Source organism: Hemiscyllium ocellatum, chromosome 19, assembly GCF_020745735.1.
Source record: "Hemiscyllium ocellatum isolate sHemOce1 chromosome 19, sHemOce1.pat.X.cur, whole genome shotgun sequence".
Lineage (NCBI taxonomy): Eukaryota > Metazoa > Chordata > Chondrichthyes > Orectolobiformes > Hemiscylliidae > Hemiscyllium > Hemiscyllium ocellatum.
In genome coordinates, this window is record NC_083419.1 from 57,141,063 (window position 1) to 57,159,029 (window position 17,967).

The following is a 17,967-nucleotide window of genomic DNA, read 5'->3' on the forward strand; positions in this document are numbered from 1 at the left end:
GCATGAAGTAGAAAATGGTGGTTACACCGTTCACAATCAATAAAAATGAACTCCGATTTGTTCCTCTGTCAAAGCTGCATTTTACTCTTTTAATTATCCATTACAATTAAATGGTGATGAAATCTGACGAAGTAATTGTTTTATCTATGACTATATATTGGGTGTAATGCAAATACAGACTAATCCAGCTGTTGGGTAGCCTGTGCCTTGGGCACACTCAAATTCATTGGATATTCTACCTTTAGTTCTTGGGTCCTATGAATAGTTAATGAATGACCTAAACCTATTGAAAGAACATCTCTGCAATACGTGTTACTGATGATTGGGCAGGACTAACACCTTTGTTGAAGAGGAGTATAATTAACTCTTCTGACCCTATATGTTTTGCGATCTCATGTCCTCAGTTACTCCTGTATGCTGTTCCAACCACAATCCTCTCCTCTCCCAACTATATCTAAATATAAATATGGGTTGGAGAGAGCAGTGTGGATGCTCACTCATCTTGCCCTGGTAGCTGGCCTGGAATATGCAGTTGAGGCCAGAGGTTAATTTTTGATGTTTCTTGGGTTCAGCTCTGCATGCTGACCTTGGCTTCAGCAATGAGCAATATTTGATCTATTAGCATCACCTTACAAATACAAATGAAAGCTCTTAAAAAAAGGTTGCATAATAAACAAGTTACAACTACATCTTGTTTAGCCAGTGAGTGTCATGAGAAGGAATATATTGTATCATTCTGATTTACTGCTTCATTGTACTTGATGGATGAAAACTAAAAACCGATGAATTCAAAATTGTGGTAGTAGCTTGGAAATGCTTGACATGTTTATGCGAACGCTTTTAGCAGAAACACTATTTGTGGCTTCACACATTTGATAGACTAAGTATAGTTCAAATATTTGTATATTCATTCTTCTTGCTAATTTTCAAACCATTGAAGACATTAAATGCATCAGGATTACTTCCCACTACTTCATTTGTATTTACTTTGTCCATTTTTTCTCTTGCTTCAGTTTCACACTCCATTAAATTTTTATGTCTGTTTCAGTTCCTACCCTTGTTGTTTATGCTTATTTTTCTGCTGCTCTTTACCTCGTGTTTCACATCCTTCCACCTTCTAAGCATTTTAGAGAATGGACTTGGTGTTAATTCTAATTCAGTGCTGTCTCCCCTCTTCACCCTCAGCAAGAAAAGCATATATATGATTGGTGCTATCCCTTCAGGTGAAGGGCCTGGGAAAGAATTGTCTTTTTTTTAATTCATTTGTATTTAGCTGAAGGTGCAGATAAGTGATGTCCTTTGAATTGCAGCAAGGATTATGGGAAAACATTTACTGATGTTTCGAGTCTTGTCAACAACTATTATATACGAAAGGAATTTGGAATTAATGTAGGACCAGAACATTCCAAGAAGGTGAGAATTTTCAAAAGGGTTGAAACAAGAAATTTCCTTTCTCTACAACATGAGAAAGCCCTATTCATCATGTGCTTCTTTATCTTGAACTAAAAGGTAATTCTGACTGCTGAACCGAAATACTTCAGACATGGAAATAAAGGTGGCATAATAGTTCGATCCTCTGATTCTGGTGAAACATTTGATTCTGTCCAATTACCCTTCCACCCTGGCCAGCCGATGCACTATCATTCCTCCAATTCAGATCTTCTGCTGGCCCATAGTACTAATGTGAGTAATGCCAAGGCAAAATCAATGACTTTTTAAAAAAATTTACATTTTTCTTTTATTGTAGCTAATTATCTATTAGAAGTCAGAAGGCAGCTGCACAGACTTCATATTCTTTGTTTCATGGAAGCTATCACATTGACATTGTTTCCTTTTATTGCAGCATACACTGTTTCTTTCTCAGAACTTTGGTATAAGTTGGTCAACGATTCATAAATTTGTCTATGCATTCTCATGGTAAGTTAACAATTTTTTACAAAATGTTGGCAATGGATCTTGTGTAAGATATGTTATGGAAAATGTGTTTTGTTCCAGCACTGTTTAGGAAAATTGTACAGCAGTTTGAAGCATTAGATTCTCCCTGGACTCTTTCTCTCGCGCGCTCTCATTCTCTCTTGCTCTGTCTCTTTCTGTGACAATAATGTCTTATCTCATTTATTTATGCTATGACTGTACCAAATAGTTGGCCAGGAAGGGATCACCTGGTCCTTCCAGCCAGCCTGACATATGGTAGCTGTCTCATCATGAGAGAACTCCTTTCCATTGTGTGTGTGTGTGTGTGTGTGTGTGTGTGTGTGTGTGTGTGTGTGTGTGTGTGTGTGTGTGTGTGTGTGTGTGTGTGTGTGTGTGTGTACATAGTTGCATCAAAGATCTAGAAAATTACTTCTACAGCTATCTGAAGCTCTCTCTAAACCACTTCAAGCTATTATAGCAACAAAAAAAAACAAATTAATCATTTGACTTTTGAGGTAGTTCCATGACTCAATTAAAATATTGCTGACGTGCACCAGTACGTTATTTACCTGCTTTTACTCCTTCCCCCTCGAGATCCATCCTTTTTTTTGAAATTTACATTTATTACTGAAAAATGTTCTCATGTTTCATGTAAAATGAATTATTTTAATCTACAATGCCCACTATTATACAGCAGATATTGTCGATAGATCTTATGCAACTATACTTTATCACTGAAGGCAGAGAGATAATGTTTATGTACCTACTTGTTAATCTGTTTGTTTGTGAATAATATATCTCAAAAACCTGTAGCTGGATTTCATGAAACCTGGTAGATTAATAAGGCATGGCCCAAGAAAGAATTGATTTAGTTTGTTCTTCCAGCCTCCTGCTTGACTACCTTGATTTAGTTATTGCGAAGTTGCAGTGGAACTTGACACAACTGACAAAATGCAAGCAGAATCTTTTTGAGCAGATTGTTGGTTGTGAATTGCCTGGAGCTTCCCCAATGATAAGGAAGCTCTTGATTAAAAATAGTTTCTTCTAACTTTGAGACTATTTTCTGACTGAACCATGTTCTCCAACTACAAAGAAGAAATATCTAATTGAAAGATTGCTGAGTTAGCACAGTGTGGCTGAGGTAGATGCTCCACTGATTGCCCTTTTCCATTTGCTGTTTTCATTTTGCCTGAGTTATAAGAACAGCTTGCATCGACATCACAAATTACTCAGAGTTATTTAGTGTCAAAGCAGTGAGAGAAAATGACTCTCAAAAACAAAGGCCTGCATAACATAACATTTTGTATAGTCTTTGCAGATGAACAGTCTACCACATGGTGAAATTATGCCAGTGTTATGTTGGTCTGGTAATTGTATTCTGAATGTATATTGTATGTTATTTGTTTCTTAGGGGACCTGGAAATACCATATTCTTCACGACTCATCCTAATGGCATTTGTAAGTTTAACTGATTCTTAAAAGTTTTTTTGTTTATAACCCATGTCAGTTTTACCTTGATTAATCCTATCATTGTCTTAATTCTTCCCATCTTTATCCAACCGAATGTGCCTCTCCCTTGAATGCAATTGTTTCCCTTGTTCTCTTGCAGGTAGACATTGTCTTTTCTTTTTCACTTTGCATGTGAGTGTCTCTGTCTCTCATGTAGTGAAGCAAAGAACAGGGAGAGAGCAGAGCTGAACACATGGCTGCAGGAATGCTGCAGGAGGGAGAGTTTTGTATTCCTGGATAATTGGAGCTCTTTCTGGAGAAGGTGGGACCTCTACAAACAAGATGGTCTTCACCTGAACCAAAGAGGTACCAATATCCCGGTGGGGGGGGGTGAAATTTCGTAATGCTCTGCACGGAGGTTTAAACTAATGCAGCAGAGAGATGGGAACCTGAATTGTAGTTCCAGTGTAAAGGTGATTGAGGGTAGTGAAGTCAGGGATAGGGTTATAAGGTCGTGAGAGGGCATCAACCATCAGGATGTTGGTTTGAAATGTGTGTTCTTCAACGCCGGGAGCATCCAGAATAAGGTGGGTAAACTTGCAGCATTTGTTGGTACCTGGGATTTTGACATTGTGGCCATTTCAGAGACATTGCTAGAGGAGGGACAGGAATGGTTGTTGCAGATTCCAGAATTTGGATGTTTCAGTAAGAACAGAGAAGATGGTAAAAGGGGAGGGGGAGTGGGGGTGTGGCATTGTTAATCAACAGTAATACAACAGCTGAGATAATGTTTGAGGACTCATCCAATGAAGTAGTTTAGGCTGAGGTTAAAAACAGGAAAGGAGAGGTCACCCTGTTAGGGATTTTCTAAAGGCCTCTGAATTGTTCCAGGGATGTAGAGGAAAGGATAGCAAAGATGATTCTCCATAGGAACAAGAGTAACAGGGTGGTTGTTATGGGGGACTTCAACTTCCCCAATATTGACTGGGAATACTATTGTTCAAGTAATTTAGATGGGTCAGTTTTTCTCCAATGTGTGCAGGAGGGTTTTCTGACACAGTATGTAGACAGGCCAACAAGGGGCGATGCCATATCAGATTTGGTACTGGGGAATGAACCCAGCCAGGTGTAGATTTGAAGGTAGGTGAGCAATTTGGCAATAGTGACCACAATTCGGTTATGTTTACAATAGCAATGGACAGAGATAGGTGTATACTGTGGGGAAAGAGGTATAACTGGGGAAAAGGCAATTATGATGCGATCAGGCAAGATTTAGGATGCAGAGTTAGGGAAGGAAACTGCAGCGGATGGACACACTTGAAATGTGGAGCTTATACAAGGAAAAGCTACTGCAGGCCCTTGAGAAGTATGTATCTATCAGGCAGGGAGGTAGTTGTCGAGAGAAGGAGCCATGGTTTACTAAAGAAGTTGAAACTCTTGTCAGGCGGAAGAAGGTGGCTTATGTGAGGATGAGGTGTGAAGGTTCAGTTAAGGGGCTTGAGAGTTATAAGTTAGCCATAAAAGATCTAAAGAGAGGGCTGAGAAGAACTAGGAGAGGACATGAGAACTTGTTGGCGGATAGGATCAAGGAAAGCCCGAAGGCCTTCTATAGGTATATCAGGAATAAAAGAATGACTAGAGTAAGATTAGGGCCAATCAAAGGTAGTAGTGGGAAGTTTTGTGTAGAATCTGAGGAGGGGAAGCGCTTAATGAATACTGTTCGTCAGTATTCACATTGGAAAAGGGCAGTGTTAGTGAGAATATGGAGATACAGGCTAAAAGATTAGATGAGATTGCAGTTGACAGAGGAGGTTTTAGCAATTTAGAAAATAGAAAAGACCCCTCGGCTAGATGGGGTTTATCCTCTGATTCTCTGGGAAGCCAGGAAGGAGATTGCAGAGCCTTTGGCTTTGATCTTTATGTCGTCATTGGTGACAGGAGTAATGCCAGAAGACTGGAGGAAAGCAAATGTTTCCTTATTTAAGAAGGAGAGTCTGACAACGCTAGTAATTATAGGCTAATGAGTATTACTTCGGTTGCGGGTGAGGTGTTGGAAAAGGTTATAAGAGATAGGATTCATAATCACCTGGAAAGGAATAATTTGATTAGGGATAGACAACACGTCTTTGTGAAGGGTAGGTCATGCCTCAGTAACCTTATTGAGTTCTTCGAGAAGGTGATAAAACAGGTGGATGAAGGCAAAGTGGTTGATGTGGTGTATGTGGACTTCAGTAAGACATTTGATAAAGTTCCACACGGTAGACTATTGCACAAAATACACAGTTTCAGGATTGAAGGTGATATAACGGTTTGGATCAGAAATTGGCTAGCTGAAAGAAGACAGAGCAAGGTGGTTGATGGGAAATATTCATCGTGGAGCTCAGTCACCAGTGGTGTGCCCCAAAGGTCTGTTTTGGGACCACTACTATTTGTCATTTTTATAAATGACCCAGATGTCAGTGTAGAAGGATGGGTTGGTAAATTTGTGGATCTCACCAAGATAGGCAGAGTTGTGGATAGTGCCAAAGGATCTTGTGGGTTACAGAGGGACATAGATAAGATGCAGAGCTGGGCTGAGAAGTAGCAAATGGAGTTTAATGTGGAAAAGTGAGGTAGTTCACTTTGAAGAAGTAACAGGAATGCAGAGCACTGGGCTAATGGTAAGATTCTTGGCAGTGTAGATGAACAGAGAGGTCTCAGTGTCCAGGTGCATAAATCCCTGAAACTTGCCACCCAGGTTGATATGGTTGTTAAGAAGGCATATGGTGTGTTGGCGTTTATTGGTAGAGGGATTGAGTCATGGAGCCAAGAGGTCATGCTTCAGCTGTACACGACACACAGGTAAAGTCTTACCTGGAGTCTTATGTACAGTTCTGGTCACCACATTATAGAAAGGATTAAAAGCTTTCGAAAGGGTATAGAGGAGATTTACTAGGATGTTGTCTGCAATGGAAGGAAGGCCTAGCGAGGAAAGGTTAAGGGACTTGAGGCTGTTTTCATTGGAGAGAAGAAGGTTGAGAGATGACTTAATCGAGACATATGAGATAATCAGAGGGTTAGATCGGATGGACAATGAGAGCCTTTTTCCTCAGATGGTGAAGGCTAACACAAGGGGACATAGCTTTAAATTGAGGGATGATAGATTTAGGACAGATATCAAGGGTAGTTTCTTTACTCAGAGTAGTAGGGGCGTGCAACAACCTGCCTGCAACAGTAGTAGACTCGCTGATGTTAATGGTATTTAAATGGGCATTGGACACACATATGGATAATAATGGAATGGTGTAGGTTCGGTGGGGATCAGATTATTTTCGCAGGTCGGTGCAACATCGAGGGCTAAACGGCCTGTACTGCGCTGTAACGTTCTGTGTTCTACGTTCTCACTACTTCTCTCTCCTACTGTGTATGTGCCTTTTCCCCCTTGTATTTTTGTCTTTACCCCGTACAAATATGTTTCTATCAATGTTTAAGATGTAATTGTAATGATTTGATACACGTGCCCATTGTCAGGGTCTTCCAGGTAGTTTTCTTTGGAAAAATGTTGGAAACTATATTCAATGTTGCCTGTCATAAAGGAATTACACAAGCCCTTCTCAGTGGCCTGATGCTACCATTGCTGTATATGTTGTACAATCTCAGCCTTGATACCCTGTCTAAACTGTGGTCTCGTCCATCTGAGTTCCACATTGTTTGTTTGTTTGTTTGTTTGTTTGTTCGTTCATTTGTATGCACACGCACACACACGAACAATTGTATGATCCCCATCTTTGCATGGACAGGATTGATCTTGTGTCTGATACCCTTGGTAATCAAATATCAGCTGATATGTTGGAAGGTTGAAAATTGACTTGGCACAAAATATGCAAAAGCAAATCTGCTACTTCTTTTACATCCCATCAAAATCAGTACTAAATTGATCAGGATCACTACTGGTTTACTTCTGCCTTTATTGCATTACTTTGTTTGATTTAAGTTTGCTCCCCATTTCAACATGCCCTGAATTGCACTTGTGTTACTAGTAAATTATTATAAATACCTCTAGAATTTTACTGACGTCAAAGTCAGCACATGAAAGGCGAAACTGGTAATAAAAGGAGTTGAGGTGGCTTTATTCTGGTAGATCCAGTTAGCACACAACTGCAAACACTGCATGTTCTGATAAATGTTCTTAATCTCACTCCAGTGGCACGGAATTCATTGTTTTATCTGCATATTTTATTTTGAAAAGTTGAAGTGAGGCAATTGGCCTGCACCAGATAATATGACATTTCTTGCCAATGTTGGTGAAGGGTCAAAAATGAAGTGCAAAGCCAGTGCAAATATGATACGTTTCTGAAGCAGAAATATTTGCTCAAGTCAAGTGTTAAGATGCCTTTTCTTGTATAAAGAATGCTTTCGAGTGCAAATGAAACCTTGAGCATTGATTTATGCATGCAGTCAACACAGCTTCCAAGATTTCGTGAAGCAGGTTTAAAGCATTTCCACTTATCAGTAAGAGGGCAACAATGATCAAAGTTGATGGCACATTACAGTGAAGAAGCGAAGCAACGGACTAAAGTTGGCCTGAGCACAACATCAACAAATCTGGATAAAGGCAATATTATCCCTCATGATTAGAATTCTCTGGTAAGTGAGAAATGTGCATCTTATTTCTATTAACTGTTGTCCTTTACAGTTGGAACATTATATAAATACCATGACAAATCAACTTGGTAAAGATTAGTTTGCAAATTTGTGAAAACGCGTGAAACATATTCTGACTGCAAAGAACCTTGGGGCCACTGGCATTGAGCTGGGAGGCAGACCCTGAAAGAGACATGTCTGTGGAGGCCACAACCTAGGGAAGAGCCAGGACATGGGATCTCACCCGGATCTCACCCAGAGACCATTTTGGTGTTTATGGTGAGTGAACATTCTGCCTGTTCCAAGTGGAGCCCATGACTTCTGAGGACAGGGAAGTGAGGAGGGAGCAGGAAATAATCATGAGAACTCTTTCAGTTTTAGCTTCCATTCTGACCAATGGTCTGAATTCTGGGGAGAAAAACCCTTCCATGGTTACATTATGGGAGTACATGGGGATCGATCCGCAGGTTCTTGGCTTGCTACATCCCCTCAGTGACAACCTTCTTAAGAAAGGATGTTTACTAGATGGTGTAGGTTAGCCTCTGATCAACTTACTACTGCTGCCTTTTCTAACTCTCTCTTTCCTGAGTTGGTGTTTCCTGAATCCAAAGTGTTCCCATATTGACACTGGTGCCAATCAAACATGACTCTCCTCTGACATAAAATTTACTAACTGGTTTGGGATTGGAAGTTAGCTGTGAGAGTTCGACCACACTTCGCTGGTGGAATTAAGTTGATGATTTGCAGGTTCCCCCTGCCCACATTGTTCTGTTAAATTATTTGGTGCTTTTCTGCAAAAGTCCTCCTACATTTGCTGTGTTTCAAATGGAGTTAATAAAATTTCTTCATTTGTGTTTTGACAGATGGATCTTCTTCTTCCATGTCGAATATCTGTTGAATTCATCCCTGAAAGAATTAGTGTCAGAGAAGGTTTCAAAGTCTGTAGATGCTGCCAACAATGGCAAATTAGGACTCGTGCCCTCACCCTTTTGATGGTGGCATAATGGTAATGTCAGTGAAATAAATTCCAGAGACCCAGGCTAATATTCTGGGCATATGGGCTTAAAGCCCTCCAAGGCAGCTAGTGGAATTTAAATTTGGTTAATGAAATGTGGAATTGAAAGCTAGTCTCAATGACAGTGACTGTGAAACTGCCATCAATTGACATAAAACATTCATCTGGTTCTCTAATGTCCTGCTCAGAAGGAAATCTACCGTTCTAATCTGATTTTGACTCCATGTCACATCAGATCCACGGTAATGTGGTTGGCTCTTAACTGCTCTGTGAAAAGACCTATTTGGAATGGACAAAAATTGATGGCCGCCTTACGTTTCACAAAAAAAAACGATAAAGAGACCAAACTATTTGTCCACTGCCTGATCCTGACTGGGCTGCCTGAGGTGTAGACTACATGAGACCAGGTTTGGTCACTGTTTAGACAGCCGATTGGTTGGTGTCATATGCCAACTTCTGAAACAGTAGTGATATCCAGGTCACTGTACAATCTGAAAACATACAGATACGCAGTTGCAAATTTACCTTGCACATTAAGAAGTTGCTCACTGCTGCAAAGTCAGAAGCCAGTGTCTGAACTGCTCCAAGCATCCACTTTAGTCATCAGAATGACTTTAACAATTACTGTGGAACTGTTGCGCAGCTTGATGTGCTTCTCCCTGTTCACCCATGATACAGAATGGAGAATCCTTTTGAAGCTCAAAGCTTTTTTTAGATCCTCGACACAAAGTGATGCAGAGAGACAATGATAATTAATGTGTGTCACTGTAATGATTATCTTGTTTGTAGAATCACAATTATCCAATGGCACTGAAGTCCAGCAGTGATTGAAGCTGTTGTGAAGATAAAAGATATTTTATGTAATAATGCTTTTCTTTTGCTCTTCAATATAGATATATGTACATTTGTATTGAAAATAGAAAGTGAAAAGTGTGCGTACTTATGACTCTGAAATAAAGAGACCTGTTTTCCAAATTTCTCTCTCCAGTCACTTCTTTCCACCTCTGCACCATACTGTATTTTTCCAGTTTTTATGTTTTGATATGTTGATTATTTATTTTCCTGCTAGTTCCTGGAACTTTATATATGACTTTGTTAGATCCTTTGGATTCTGAAAATTAGATTTTGTGGCTTGACTTGTATGAAAGAACATCAAAAATGGATCTTCATCCATTCTGTTCAGCACTTAATAAAAGATATGACATTTTCAAATTTGTGGAAGAGAATTGAGATTTTAAAGCATTACTCCATCAAATGCGTGTTTGTTGTTTGTGTTGGCATTCATTGTAAATCCACATTAGTATGATTTATTATTATCACGTACCAAGATACAATGAAAAGTGTTGTTTTTGCGTGCACGATCAAACAAAGTGCATCAGTCTGTCCAGATTATTGAAGCTCAGTCTGAGATTGACTTTAATTACTTGCCTATAGGATTAACAAATAGTTTACATGGCATTGTGTTTTCTTTTTATTGGTCATTGGAAAATAGCAAACTATGAGTTAGAAGTTTACCAATTGTACAATTTTGAAAGGGTGAATGTGGTGACAACAGAGCTGCCTGTGGGTCTAAAACTGAAAAACTCTTCATTCCTGCACAAAATTTGATGTGTTCGCTAACAAGAATAAGTTGCAAATAAGAGCATCCAGAAATAGGAACAGGAGAAAGCCATTCGGCCCCTCGAACCTGCTCTGCCATTCGATAAGATCATGGCAGATCTGGCAGTCTCATATCAACTTAACTGTAATTTTTCCCCCATGGCCCTTGATTCCCCTACTGATTAAAACTCTTATCTATCTCCACTTTAAATGTTAACAAGTACTCTGCCCCAGATCTGTCTATGGCAAGGTACTCCAAAGGCTATCAACCCTCTGAGAAGAAATTTCTCCTCATCTCAGTCTTAAATTGATGTCCCTTCATATGAAAAATGATGTAATAGTAATGATATATTAATTCTGAACGCTCAGAATTGCTAATATTTTGAAGATTACACTTTCTAACTGGCAAGGTGAGATTGTTTACTTAAATGATATTCCACTGCCAGAGAAACTAAATAAGAGAGGTCCATTGCTTCAGTCTTACATAATTGTGGAGGTGTTGTAGGGGGAAAAACACCAGTCTCGGAGTCAGAATTGGAGTTCAATGACAGAGTTTATTGCACAAGGAAATAACAGAGCTCCAAGGAGAGAAAGACACCAACAGCACTGTGGTCAGCTGCGAGTCTGGGATAGCATGGTGGCTCAGTGGTTAACACTGCTGCATCACAGCGCCAGGGACCCAGGTTTGATTCCAGCCTTGGGTGACTATGTGTCTGAAGTTTGCATATTCTCCCTGTGTCTGCGTGGGTTTCCTCTGGGTACTCCGGTTTCCTCCCACAGTCCAAAGATGTGCAGGTTAGGTGAATTGGCCAGGCTAAATTGCCGATAGTGTTAGGTGCATTAGTCGGGGGTAAATACAGAGTAGGAGAATTGGTCTGGGTGAGTTACTCTTCGGCTGGTTGGTGTGGACTTGCTGGGCCGAAGGGCCTGTTTCCATGCTGTAGGGAATCTAATCTAATCTTCTCTCGATCCGGAGCACATGTCAAGAAATGTTTATACATCTTGTGATACAATAGGTCAGTGATAAGATTATTGTCTTTGTAATATGATTTGTTTATGGCAATCATTACAGAATCATTGATAGTTTTAATACAGTCTTTGTCAGTTCCAGCACAGCCTTTGCTAATTTCCGCGTGGTCATTGTCTGTTTCAGTGTAGACATTGTCAGTTTCAATATCTGCACGGAAATCCATTGTTGTAGTAATGGGCGCTAATCGCTCTTCCTGAGAAGGGCGATTACTGCAGCCCTGGTTATTAGCATTGTGTATTGAGTCTGTGTCAAAGTGTTCGAGGAGAAATTGAGGTCTGCAGATGCTGGAGATTAAAGCTGAAAATGTGTTGCTGGAAAAGCGCAGCAGGTCAGGCAGCATCCAAGGAACAGGAGATTCGACGTTTCGGGCATAAGCCCTTCTTCAGGAATGGGGCTTATACCCGAAACGTCAAATCCTGTTCCTTTGATGCTGCCTGACCTGCTGCGCTTTTCCAGCAACACATTTTCATCTCTGTATCAAAGTGTTAGCATTTCTATAAAAGGTGTTATGTTGGCTGGACGCAGACACTTCAGGCACACTTCGTTACTCGTGTGTATTCTGTCCCCCACCCACCTTAAACTAATCAACTGGGTTGTGAGTGCATTGTGCTGGTATTCTGGTGGCCCCAGGCAGTGTCTGTATCTGCTCTGCTGTTTCCTTCCATATTGTGATCCAGCGGCCATCTTGTGTGTCAAGTTGGCCAACTGATGGGTCAGTGGCCATCTTACATGTCCGTGTGCCTAGTGTCACCCTGCCCCATGCCGTCGTCTTCTTGAGAGGCTACAGAGTTTAAATGAGGCTAGATGAGTCAAATTAATGGGTGGGTATATTTTAAAGGTAATCGGTAGGTATTTTCTGACCATGTATGTCAGTCTTGTTCAATGAAACTTGAAAACAATTATTTATTTCTGACTTATATGTTTCAGAACTATTTTGTAAAAGTGGATTCAATTTGAATAATTTCCCCATTACAGTGATAATATTGTAATAATGTTATTTATTTAGCTTCAGTAAAGATCATAAAGATAGAAATTGGTACACATTCATTTGTGTTTTTAGAAGGTAGTTTTAGAACCTTGTGTTGTCCAATGCATCCAATGTAGTTAGCGATGTCCATCTGTCAGGATATCCGGACCTAAGCTAACAGATGTGGTTTCTCTAAAGCATATCTGGGATTCCAGTGATAAGAATGAAAGGATGCAATTTGCGCTTGCCACAGGCACTATAATTAAGGTTTGAATCTAATGTATTCTTTGTTCACTATGCATCCAATTCCTAAGAGAGTCAAGCCTATAGATTAATCTTAATTTTTAAAAAATGTATAACGTCAGAAGTAAGTATACATGAATGAAATGTTTTCCAAACACCATTCAGTTGTCCAATGATTAAACACCTTGGTGTTACTTTGCAGATGATAAAAACGAAAGAGGGGTACTGGAACTGAAGAAGACAACAGATTTTGGAAAAACATCTAGAACACTTCTCACCAAGGTTTACTCATTTGGTTTTGCTGGCCGCTTCCTCTTTGCCTCCGTTATCAATAACCAGGTAAGATAGCCACTTGTGTAATAAGCCACTTTTTGTTTTCTCCTGATAACCCTAACAAAAATAAAGGAGTTGCCTTTGCCTTTCGGAGCTTGGGTTTCCCAGGGATGCTTTTTCATTCTCACTAGCTCCTTTACTAGTTGTTGCTGCCACATAGTACCTTTGCAGACATGGAGTAATTAGGATGTGGACAGAAGCAGAATTTGAGATATTCATCAATTTACATCCTTTTCTCGTGCCTCCCCATGCTCCCCTCCCTTTTTTTTTTCATCCACATTACCTTGCAGGAACCCCCCCCCCTCAATGACTATTACATTCTGAGAGAGGGAGAGAGATTGCAAGTTCAGTAAGTGGCTCTCTCTGGCTAACTATTAAGCTTAAGTGACTCGCAAGTCTTCAGATTTTACAACTTCTCTTAACTCTTAAAGAGGGTTCCAAACACCAGAGGAATTGCCCATTAGAAAATTCAATCTCCCAGCCAATTCCTGTCAGAATATCTGGGCTATTAATTCTGTTTGCCTCTCCTCAAATGCTGCCAGAACCTGCTGAGTATTTCCTTCACTTTCTGTTTTCCTTGTGTATATCTGAGCTGCTTCTCCTTAATTGCCAATTCCACAAGTTGCAATTTTATGCTAATATGCTGAAGTTTAATCAGTCCTCTTATTAAGTTATAACTGCAATATTGTACACTGAAGTATTGCATTCAAGTTATGAAGAAATCATTTGGCTCCCATTCAAATGGTGCAAAAAGGGTATCCAGGCTGGTTGCTCATGTTATGGGCTTGAACTGTGAGGAACAATTACATGAAGTGTTATGCTTCGGCCTTAAAAAGAGAGAGTAGGGAAGAAACTGATCTCATGGAAAAAGCAATGATGGAAAAATAGTCTTTACAGAAGTAAGAAGATGTAAGCTCAGTACAGGGTTTGGTGATGAAATGGTCTTTCATACAAAAGAATCATTGCTAAGACCAGGGCTCTGGCTTCACATAAGAAGCAGCAAGGCAAAGAAATAGTATCACAAACCATATCAGAATGAAATGATGTGGGCATAAAGGTTTTCACCATTCGTGTCCATCATTGTGGTTGATATATTTGTGCTTCATCTTCTTGAGGGCCTCAGGAATGTAACATCCCAGTATTTAGGTATCAGTGGCATAAACATAGTCTGTGTGAGATGTTAGTGATTAAGTCAGAACACAATTTTTTTTTTAACTGAATGTATTATTAATAAACTTTTAGCAAGAAGGTTTTTAACTGGAAATGGCTCCCAGGTTTGCTGTCAGAGTGTTAATTGTCTAACTTTTTACCTATGGCCACAGTTAAAATGCCCAATGCAGTTTCACTTAATCCTGTGCAATATGAACAATCTGCACTGAACTGGATGGGATTTACTAAAGTTGCATTTTCAGCTCAGACTTTAGATGTTGTGAGAAGTAATTGCTAACTTTGGGTAAAAGAGGTCAGCTGACCCCACAGGATTAGCAATGGAAAACCTTGCTGATCTCTCGCAATGCACAAAATATCGTACTGAGTGTAAGTTGTTTGAAACCTGTCCTATGTTACAATGATGAGTCACAATGGCTGAAGCACCATGGACCTTGTTAACTTATAGCTTCATAATACGTTCTTAAAAAAAATCTGCTAGAGACACAAAAGGACCGCATATGTAAATTCAGTAGCTCGCTGCCAAACTCCAGTATGCAACCTATGGAATGTCATGCCTGTAGAATGTCAGGGAAATTTCAAACAAGGAGAGAGAGGAAGGTAGCACAAGAAATAATGACGGAGCTGACTATCTTCTCCGTTCCTAACAGCAAATCAACACTTGCAGATTATTTGTGTTTTGGCCTTCCAGGAATATGCAAAAAAACTGATGGCAAATCAATTGCAACAATAATCTGTGTCAGTGATCAGACATCCAGGTGCGTGGATAAGTATGCTGTGAGGGTCATGGCTCTGAGAACAGACATTTAAATACCCCTGCACCAGAGATGAAATAAAAGGGAAAAAATTCTCTCTCATACCAAGTGATACTGAAATTAATTAGGACAAAGAGTTTCAGTCAACCTGCAAAGCCAGAAATCTTGAAATTGACTGTTCAACTATAATTGTCAACACTACTTGTCACCTCCACTGCAATATCTGCAATGTTCAACAATCCATACAAAGACTGATCTGTATACAGGTGTCACCTGTATCCATGAGTGATACATTCCAAGATCCTATTAGCGAACCCTATCATTTAAATGAGAAATTTACCTCCCGGCAGCCCCATGAAATTATTTCTGGAATATTCAATGTAATACTTTTTTGTGCAGCAGTAAACTGCAGATAACTGAAACCATGGAAACCGAATCTATGGATCTATGGGTTCTAATGTATTTTTTTTGAATACTTCCTCTTATTTATGATTTTTGCACAGATGCTTTGTGTTAGCAGTTCTTCTCACACTTAGTAGATAATTTCGCTCTTTTTCTGCATCAAGAAAACCTGATTAACTTAGCATTTTTAAAAACACAAGTTTGTTTTGTGTCTGGGAGTGAAGGGGTCCATTTAAAAGTAACTTTGCATGCAAACAATGGGACAGGTGAATGATCACAGTGAGCCAGTTCATCCTTCCTCACCCAGGAGTTCATAACTTGAGGGATCTTGTTTGGGATTGTAACAAGTTAGAGAAGCTCATCTGGGATCTGGTCGTAACAGCTAATGTGTAGTTCATTAGGTAACTTGAAGAGCTGTACAACTCCATCAGGTGTCTTTTGGTATGGTTAAGCTAACAATGCGAGAAACCGAACCCACTCACAAATCAATCAGCCTGAGACAAAGCCTTGGAAACAAGAACAATTTATTACAGTCTTGTAAGAACCAGACGCTTCTGCAATCAAGCAGAAATGCGCGCGAAAACAGAGTCTGTTGGCATTCTTATTTAATTTACAAGTTGCGGAATCACGCCTCCCTTTTCCCATCCTATCATAAGCCGATTACCTCACTTGTTAGTTATTTTCTTTTCTGGCCATCCTGCTGCCTTGTCTGCATTCTTTGTTCCTTGTTTGTTACAGCTTGTGCTTTTATCTAGTTTCTCTTATCATACTATAAGCTTTATTGTGAAATGCTCTTGCTGTTTCTTTTTGTGGTCAGCTACAACCCTTTAACGTTATTTCCTAGCTTAAAACTATTTTATTTAAAAGACCCTCTATATTCATTAAAGTTTTAGCCTTAAGTATGCTACATGCTTCAAGAATTAACACCCCACACCCCCACCTGCAAAAACAGCATTTCTAATCTCCCACAGTTCCCCCTTTTTCTTTTTCTCTAATTGTTGTTTTTGCACTTATTAATTCATTTTCTTATGTTCTGTGCTCTTACGCCTTTTGGCAATGAGGTTCACAATCTTACATTTTACATTTGTGTTGTTCGTCCCTCGAACTCTAGAAGCATTCTTTGACTTTCTCTTTGTTGCATATCACCTGCTGATTGTAAAAGCATCTGATGATTTATTTGGGTTCCTTCCCCAAGGGATGTCATCAGTCGGCTCATTACTATTTTAGGACATTGAACCCTACCACCAGACCCACTAATATCAATAATCCATAGATAGCCAAATTGACTAACCACCTTCCCCAAACAGTCAACCCCCAATTCCCCCATTCCCATCCTTTTTCGTTCCAGTACCGATTACTGGCCTCCCTTATCTTGGCGATTTTGTTTCACACATGTTTGGAGATATCAGTAATGTTAGAGGAGACCTCAGGTATGTACGTACAACATTCCTCTCCAATTAGTGCATAGGTAACACCCTCCCCTGCTAGAATATAATCCAGAGCCATCCTGTTCTGCTGGGTCGTTAGCCTAGTGGCAATCATTTCGGTCATTATGGCTGCTACTTGGGATTGGGTTTTGGCCAATACATCGACAGTATTGTTGGCCAACTCTTCCAGGGAAGCCGCCAACTTCTGCATTTCTACTCCTGCTCGAACGGTCCCATGATGAGGCGATCTCCTTCGGTTACTTTCCGGGTTACTCACCTTCCTCCCTGTTTATTCTAAAGTATTTTTGGGGCTCTCTTTAACAGCCTCAAGTGGGGAATTATATAGGCAAGGTAGCAGCAGCCACTCCAGCCTTTCTGGTTTTGAGGTAGTGTCTGGATGGTCCCAGCACCCATTTCCGTTACATCTGCCACTCCGAACGTACTTCTCACCGGGGATAAGTGGGTAGGCCTTTAAGCAACCCATTCAATAGTTGGGGAATGGTTGTGGCAGTGGCTTGGCTGGTGTAGGCGCAAGATGATTTTCCTAATTGGAAGGGTGTGGTATCATTCTGATTACAGAAACAAGTGGTATTTACTGCTCCTTTTGGTTGGGAAATGCTAAGGCCATCGCTAGCACCCAGAGTTTTTGAGGCTGATTGAGGGAACCACCCCGCAAAATTATAATTACCCCTTTCAAATCTCCAAGTTATATCATTTGAGCCTGAGTCAAATTGTTGTACATCGTACACTTCTTCTTTGGTAAGTGGTACTACCGTGAGAGGAATTCCAGATTCCCCATGGTGTGGGATCTCCGCGCACACCCAACAGTTGGTATGCCCCATTAGTTTAGCATAATTCTGACATAAAGCGGTAAAATGATTTTCTTTCCCACCTCCCATCCCCCCTTGGCAGCTAGCGCCAATATTATTGTGACAACATAAAGCTGACCATTCATTTCAGCTCACAATCCTATCTGTCTATTCCCTAACCCTTTAAATACCTGGGAGGAATGAGTCCACGCGACACTTACAATTGCTTTGGGA

The 17,967-nt window shown here is 40.1% G+C and overlaps 1 protein-coding gene across 2 annotated transcripts in view; it reads left to right on the forward strand.

Annotated features, from left to right (window-relative positions):
- The window catches only part of LOC132824991 (sortilin-like), a 116,307-nt gene that overhangs the window by 47,311 nt on the left and 51,029 nt on the right, over positions 1–17,967 (forward strand). For both annotated transcript variants that reach the window (XM_060839945.1, XM_060839944.1), the window contains exons 4-8: positions 1,311–1,413; positions 1,510–1,683; positions 1,844–1,917; positions 3,326–3,372; positions 13,043–13,179. In XM_060839945.1, coding sequence (XP_060695928.1) covers positions 1,311–1,413; positions 1,510–1,683; positions 1,844–1,917; positions 3,326–3,372; positions 13,043–13,179 — 535 coding nt within the window. The remainder of the gene's footprint in view (positions 1–1,310; positions 1,414–1,509; positions 1,684–1,843; positions 1,918–3,325; positions 3,373–13,042; positions 13,180–17,967) is intronic.